The 8,725-nt window shown below is 34.1% G+C and overlaps 1 protein-coding gene across 1 annotated transcript in view; it reads right to left on the bottom strand.

Annotated features, from left to right (window-relative positions):
- Positions 1-2,020: 2,020 nt before the first annotated feature.
- The window catches only part of LOC135210478 (glutamate receptor ionotropic, kainate 3-like), a 17,488-nt gene continuing 10,783 nt past the window's right edge, over positions 2,021-8,725 (bottom strand). Inside the window, exon 8 of the mRNA XM_064243369.1 lies at positions 2,021-2,163. Within this exon, the coding sequence (XP_064099439.1) occupies positions 2,021-2,163 (143 nt within the window). The remainder of the gene's footprint in view (positions 2,164-8,725) is intronic.

An 8,725-nucleotide genomic window follows, 5' to 3' on the forward strand; every position in this document is an offset into this window, starting at 1 on the left:
GCTAGCAACCTGTTCTTAAGAGCCTTACAAATTTGTTCCCCAGAATTCCTGGAAAAAGAATTTGAACTAATTCGCAAGCAACTTTCGTCTTTAAAGTATCCTGACCACATAATTGAGAAAGCAATTCACAAAGCAAACGTAATTTTCTACCGACCCCTTAAAGACAAGACCAGAGATACACCCAACAATAAAATAAAAATTCCTCACCTGGACACGATTAAGAGAGTAACCCACACCCTCGGAAAATCTAACCCTTTTGCATTTACTTACCCAAACACCTTAGCCAAATCCCTGATTAACGTCCAACAAAAGACATCTCCCAAGGACACTGGGGTTTACGAAATCCCATGCCAGGACTGTGACCAATCTTATATCGGATTTACAGGTAAATCACTTCCCCAGAGATTATACACACAAACGGTCAGTTAGGTATGGACAACAGAACTCGGCTATTTTCAACCATATAAATGAACATAACCATAGAATAAACTGGAATTTGTCACGTGTAATTTATAGCAGCAACTGCCGATACAAGAGTCAAATGATGGAATCAGTCTTAATAATAAAAGAGAGGCAGGTAATGAACATCTCAAAAGGAGCATGGATTTCAGATACGATCAACAAGGTTTTCATTCAACCAACACTTAAGAAGATTAAAGGAAGATTATCAGCGGGGGTGACCTAAATTGGCTTGCCTGTGGATGGACCTCTTGGTATAAATACCACCTTTTCTGTAAACTTTTCTCATTCATCTTCCTGAAGAGGGAGACAGCAGTCTCTGAAATATAGTACTTTTCTCTTTATATTTTGGTGTTTTTGATGGGCTCCTTTTTATTAGATGGAATTCTGTTGTTACAGAACATTTTTTACAGTCATATATATATATATATATATATATATATATATATATATATATATATATATATATATATATATCATATATAAGTATTTTATATGTTCTCTTCAACCTCCAAATGGTATGACCGACTCGTTTTAAACAGTAAGAGCCATTTGATATTCATGTGTATTGTCTTTATTTTACTGGTGAACATAAGAGATGATAGAGTGATATGAGAAAAAACGAGAGATGTTCGTAGCTATGTTAAACGGACTTCATAGATGTGATCAAAGAAAAGACTAAACTTACGTATATGTATGTATGTATATATGTATGTTTGGATGCATTCATGTATGTATATATGGATGAATGTCTTGGTGTGTGGTGTTATAGATGCACAACGACTTCTGTGATCAGGAATGGCTTATGTTGATCAGTAAAACTCACAAATAATTAGAGATAAAGAATTTATTATTGTGCGAGGGAAATTATACATTGGGCTAATAAATGAGATGATTTTCTGCTTGCGAGCGAGAGCACTAGTTTTAATATCAGTCTACTTACAACAAATGTTTTACTTCAGTATACAGCAAGTACCTAGTCATACTCTTCAATGTTTCCTGCAACAGTATGTTTGGAACTCATATAGTTTATACTGAATAGTTAAACAATATAACTTTTTTTTTTTCATTGTCCAATCAAGACACCACTGCTATATTCCGAGTTGCATATTCATTCAAAATACCTTTTTTAGTTTCTATCGCTTTCCCTTTAAAGATTTGGGATGGCTTAGTGCAGACCATTACTCTGTACAGTGATTAGGTTGTAATGATTTTTTTTTTTAATTCACGATAGTTGGTGCCCATTCTCCAGCCTCAGTCTTGTTATTAGTCCTTCCTGTGTACTTTAAAATTTTGTTTTCACTTAATTTTTTCTGTGCAGTCGAAGAAAACTAATTCTAAAGATACTCGCTCAAATGACTCTCACGGTGGGAAGGCAAATGATGAATTCGTAAAAATAATGTGATCCCCCTGAACGCTGTTCGCCATGGAGAACGATTCTGATGGCTGGTCATGTATGGTAAAGTTCCCATCAACGACCCCAGTTTTATCGTAAGAAACAAGAATTCGATTAAAACAGCCTCTGCACATTTTGGGGCGCCCCGTCCAATGACTCAAGTCTTCATCCGCAGAGTCGGTCTTGTGACACTCCCTCATTTTGCATCGGGTGTGGAGGTGTCCCTCCCGGATCCATCTCCTGGTCCATCTGTAGACGGTGGAGATGCTGAACCCCGTTTTCTGTGAGATGGTCTGGACAGCCATGCCCTGGAAAAACAGGCCGACGAAACGTGCGCGAAAGTTTAAGGTCTCTTCTGCGGTAGACCTTTTGCTTCTCATTGTCAATCTGAAACGAAAGTAGAGGCCTGTGTGATTGATGACTGTTTTTCCGAAGATATATATACGATATCTTTCAGGTCCTTCTCTTCCGCATAATTTGATATTTTTTGTATTGGAATGTTGATGTCGAAAGTTATTTTTTATCAATTTTCCATAACCATGCAGAAGAGTGTATTTTGTACAGTATGAAAACAATATAGGTATAAGGAAGTCTATAAGAAGGCCGGATGCACGAGTGTCATATTTATGAATTTTATAGATGGTTAGTGACAAGTATAGGTATGCCATTACCAGAACTAGTTCCCATCAATAGGATTCAAGAAAATGAAAAACTGTTCACATTTATTTTCAGACTACGTCGTCTGACAACTTTCTTTTGGATGTTTGACGTTGCCTTCATGGAGAATAAGTGAGACTTAATTTTCCACCTTTTGTTTCCTTTCTCAAAAGCGTAAATTTTTCCATCGGCATTACTTCATCTCATCTACGATAGTTAAATATCTAGAGGCTCCCAGTATCTTTTTCTGTAGTTTTTGGTCAGTTGATTCCTCTCGAGTGGGGACATCATAACTAATATCATTCAGTCAGGGAGTGTTCCATATTTCATACTTCGTGGCTTTCCATAGTCTTGGGTTTATAATCGCCTTAAACTGTTGGCACAGTAAAGTACTTGGTCTTCCTTCTGTTGATTTATTTACATCTATTTACTTAATTCTCTTAATTCTGGGCTAATACTTTCTTAATTCTCTTAATTCTGGGCTAATACGTTCCCCTGTTACGTAGAAATGAAGGGAAAGTTCTTGTACCTTTGGACCACACTTCAACAACTGTCTCCTAGGTTGCTAAGTGTTGTTATACATTATCTATCCTCAGGTAATTCTCATCACTTTGAAAATACCAGTTGTAATTAACAATAAATCTTATCAGTGGTGTCAAGTAACATAAATAAAACTAGATTATTCATTCCAATAGAATAACATAAGTATATCTAGTTTAGTTTTTTGCTCCTTGGCCTCTGCCATTCTCAGTATTTCTAAGGAAGTACATCCTCCGAGCTGATACAGTTTACAGTATACACCTTTAGCACTATAAAGGACCAAACTCTTGTTTTATATATCTACGTAGTGAACTTTGGTTAAATTCCTTTTTGTGGTTGAATTTCCCTTGTCTCTTATGATGATTTTTCCCTTTTAATAAATGACATTCTTTACTAATCCATTTGCTTCTCATTTGGAGAATATTCTAGATCTCGTAGACCGCTCCCCTCTTATGAAACTTTCTCTGAGATGCATTCCCAGGCCAAGTTATTTATCTTATATATTTATCTCTTTTGCAGTGTGCTAGGTAATACCTTTCCAGTATCATTTAACCTGTTTTTCTGTAAGCGGGAGGTTCATCGTCTCTTAAAAACATAAACATGAAAACATGAACATAATTTATTTTTCTGCTAGTGCTTGATTTGCTTCAACCATGTAGCGTTAGTGCTCATCAATTAAAATTCCTTTTTAGATCACCTATGGCTTATTTTTTGTTTATTGCAGATACTAATTTCTACATAGATAACTAGAGTGTTGCTATATTTGTAGTTTTTGTAAGAGCTAAATTAGATAAATTTTATAAAGATCGTAATGCAGTTTCAGGTATAGTGCATAGACATTTCAAGTTTGTCCATAAGTCTGTTTGATATGTAGGAATATTGTTGTCTTATGAAGGACTATCAACACTTATTCTTCTCCCCTGAAAACAGTCTTTAGGAGAAGCTTTTCTGAAGCATTCCATTATTAATCTTTTTCTAAGTACGAAAAATGAAGAGTTGGAATAATGAATGGAAATTGAAGAGTGGCGGACGATTGTGGTAGCGTTTTGAACGGGAGAAGGTTTAGAGTAAATGTGAGCAAGAACATGGAAAGTAGAGCAATTAATTTTGATGGTATTTGGCCGGAAGTATCTTAAATGATTGTAGATGACGAAAGAAACAAGTAATTTCAAGTGAATCTACTATTTGAATTGCGGATGCTTAAAGCGAAAGAAAGACAAAAAAATGTTGAAGCTTAAATAAAGCATATGTAGACTAAAAGGTAAGAAATATGGAGATACATAAGAGTTGTCAAAAGTTTAGCACGGGTCAAATGATGGCACAGAAATGTTATATAAAGATGGTTTGGCCGTGTGGCAAAAAACGTGTGAAGATACATTGTCGAAAAGAGCGTGTAGATCAAAGGTGTTAGGAGGAAATAGGTAAGAGAGACCTAATAATATCTGGTTAGATGGTATGAAAGAGGTATGTAACGGAGAGGAAGTACATACATCAACATTCAGAAATGAGAGGCGCTAATGAGTTCAGTGTATTCAGTAGCTAATGCTATTATTTTTATATTTATTTTTCTGGTCTCACAGCAGTGGTCGCGGTGTTCAATGATTGTGCGTATACGTATATATTAATATAATATATATATATATATATATATATATATATATATATATATAATATATATATTATTCTATATATAATATCTATATATATATCTATATATATATATAAATGATATATGTATATTAAATACTATTATAATATATATATATAGATATATATATATTTATTGTATATAGTATATCGAGTTTGATCAATGGCATGAGAAGCACTTGGGGCACTCTTGACGTAGCCGGTAATTTTGGGCACTTTTCATCAAGTTGAGTGTGTTGCTTTGCAGCCAGAGTGGAAAAATAAGTGGGACTTCTGACTTATATTAAAGGCTCACACAGGCAAAATAAAAAAAAATGAAATAGGAGCGAGTTAGTTCAAGTGGATCCCAGATGTATGAATTTAAAGTTTTTTTTTGGATTTTTAAAAGTTCACACTGACCAAAGAAAAATATAATTTGAAACAAACAAGAGAACGTGGTCTATTAAAACAGATCTATATTTTTGCAGTGACTTATTATCCCCCAGGCGTTTTGAGCAAGACATGACAATGAACTTCTGCGGAGGTTAGCAAAAGACATTGTAAAAGTATTTGCAAATTTAAACTTAAAACTAGGACTGATAAACTTCCTTAATTCCGGAGGACTTGATTTTTTCAGAAGAGGGCGGAAGTTCAAAACTAACTCGGTACAATTTCATGATTAGCACTATTATGTGATAAGTAACACTGGTAGTGCTCTGTATCAGGTAAATGTTGCCGTTTCATTTTATATATATATATATATATATATATATATATATATATATATATATATATATATATATATATTTGTATTTGAAATACAATAATCCCTTCGGACAATTATATCCAATCGGTAGGAAATATCTTTAAAGCAAAAATTAATGCAACATAACTATTAATGATTCTGTGAAATTCAACAAATTATCATCCTGGATACCCGTAAGAATTTTCTTTTAAGTTTTCAACAACAAATTTCATTGGCGGCTCTTTTGTCATAAAAAAAATGCTTGTAATTGATGACTAATTACCTGTTAGATCTTGACCCGCTTACTGACTGTCGAATCAGTTACGTATCTGGTGGACTAATTAAAAAAATATATATAGGAAGCGTCCAGAATATAATTGATTTGACTTTTTAAGAGCTTAATAAAACTCATTAAAAGCGCTTCCCTGAAAGGAATCACGAGGTTATCACGTAAACGTTAATCACGTGAACATTGTTCTTTATGAGATGAAATATTCGTAAACAATTAATGAGATAATTCCATCAAATAGATTTTGTTCGCAATAGAGAAAACTAATTGACGTGTATAGCTAAGGCTCCTTGGAGTTGATAGGCAAAATAGGTTTCAAAATTAAGCATTACTCTCTTTATCGTCACTTTCTAAATATTAATTATAAACTACTTTTGTAATGAACAATATTAATAGTGTTCTATTGAGAAGCCGCGATTTACCACAATCAAGTGCCGTGGGTCTTATACCTACTGCATTAACTGATATACTCAGAAAACATTTCCTGGCATTGTTACTGAAGCTTCTGTTTGTGATTTTAAGAAGCCATATAATTGTGCTTTTTGAAAGGGAAACAGATTAATGTCTTTTTTTTTTACTTTCAACAGACTCATGTTCTTTTTTTTTCTTGCGTTGTGGATTATGTCTGCATTACGGATTTTGGGAGATTTACATCTATTCACTTGTTATTATTTTGTAATCTTCTTCGCTTCATTTTAAACTTTTTCCATTAATGTATTTACTATTCTATGGTAGTCTTGTGAGCAAGATAGTAAGCATTCTTCGTGGCTTGCTCCTTCTTGAATGTCCCCTCATTATAGCTAATAATAATAATAATAATAATAAAACCATCTGTGATTCTTAGAATATCACTCAATTGCCTCATATCGCTTGATGATATTCATTCTTAATTTACCGAACAATTGTTGCTCACCTTCTAAGTACACCTTGGAATATTTTCAGGACGATGAACTCGTGGATGTTGGTAAGAGTTTTTATCAAGAACAATACCCCCATTTCGATACTTTAGTTATTTTGCTAATTAGCATTATTGGTTATTATTTATCTCTACATTTAATGCGGTTATTCTTGTAGCAATTAAAGACTTGGAGTAGCAGTAACATGATAAATACGACTGCCATTAACACTATCGATGTTATATTATCACTGCACTACCATAGTCAGCTCCTCTCATTCCGCTCTTACTCTTTCAGTCAAAGGATGAACACATGCTCAACTTTGACAGAAAATTATTATTATTAATTATCCAGTTTTCACACCACGAAGTTCATTAGTTTTATGATTTATCGTGGTTATCTTCCAGTGTTGTATTTTTGTTATTTACATGTCATTTCTATCCGAGCAGCAAATTTTTTCCCAGAGAAAATTAGCTTATGCTGTTAAGAGTTCAGAGTATCCAGAGAAAATTAGCTTATGACTGTTAAGAGTTCAGAGTATCCAGAGAAAATTAGCTTATACTGTTAAGAGTTCAGAGTATCCAGAGAAAATTAGCTTATGCTGTTAAGAGTTATGTTTTCTTAATAAACTTTAATATACTTTTTGGGGAAAAAATGTCTAACTTGCTGGATTATAGGGCCACAATTCTCACTCACTCCACATGACCAGACATACCAAACCCAAGAGAAATCATACATGACTTTTATTTTACGACTCCTAAAAACGCATTATTCGGTCAAGACCAGCCACGCACAGACAAGAAACGCCTTACCTGTACTCGTCTTAGAATATGTGAAATGGATGCTCACGCCTCTGCGGTACTGGCGACGACTTACCTTCGTCCATTGGTTTTGTTGCTGCCTTGGGCATGCGCACAAGTTTGTTAGTCCTGCTGGGCTTATCGTTGAGACTCCATTGTCATTTATTCGTAAGGGGCGGACATTCGCAAAGGGAGCGACTTGGATGAAACGGTACCGGAAAGAATTGATTAGAGACACCTACCGTAACTATTAGGCCGGTAAATAATTTACAATCAGCGTTGTCGATAGTTTTAGAACCGAGTTACGCCTATCTTATTAAAACGTGTTTAAGAAAAAGACACGGATATATATATATATATATATATATATATATATATATATATATATATATATATGACTGAATGCGTATATATGTATGTATATATATATATATATATATATATATATATGTGTGTGTGTGTGTGTGTGTGTGCGTGTGTGTGTTTGTTTATAAATGCGTGTTTATGAATGCGTCGTTATATTTTTATACTAGTTGATTAGATCTTTTACACATAGAATTGTAAATAAGATGTTTGATTTCCAAATGTTGCAACATACATAAACGATTACGGGATAAATATTCCCCTATACATGCATACATATTGCACGTGTAATTAGATATGTGTATATATTTAGGAGTTCAAAAGACAGGTAATGGATTCTATAAATACTGCTAGCACTTTCTAGATGATGCATGTGAAAATATATTGTTTATAATCTTGTAAAGCAAAAACAAAAATAATCCAGGAATTTGTGATTACAGAGAGGTTCAAGAATTCCATAAATTCTAAGTAAATGGATATTGGCGGACAAGTAGTCGCGCTTCCCACGAAAATATCCATCCAAGAAATTTAGGATAAAAAGCTAATTCTCTGAAGATTTCTTAAGAAAAGTCAATGAAAACTCGCTTATCTTTTTAGTATTATTTGATCTCTGTTACGTGCAACTCCCAAACAAGTTCAGTCCAGTTATCTGCAATATTTATAATTCAAATGGAATTATTTTCTTCGTTGCTGAAGTCCTGATATCGACATTATTCAAGGCCAGTTGAAGACAATGAGTTCCAGGCAGAAGGCCAATGACCCAAGGACACAGCCGAACGCTACGATAACAAACATTCCCTGCAGAACGAAAAAGAAAGATTTGAGGAGTTAGTTAAGATGGTCAAAACATTCACTGGTGGTCTGTTGCTACTGACTGTATATCACTTAAAGTCGAAATGTCTCACTTGCATGACTCATGTACGGTCACTTTCAGAGGGAAACAAGCCAGATAAA

The sequence above is a fragment of the Macrobrachium nipponense genome, chromosome 39 (genome assembly GCF_015104395.2).
Source record: "Macrobrachium nipponense isolate FS-2020 chromosome 39, ASM1510439v2, whole genome shotgun sequence".
In the NCBI taxonomy this organism is placed as follows: domain Eukaryota; kingdom Metazoa; phylum Arthropoda; class Malacostraca; order Decapoda; family Palaemonidae; genus Macrobrachium; species Macrobrachium nipponense.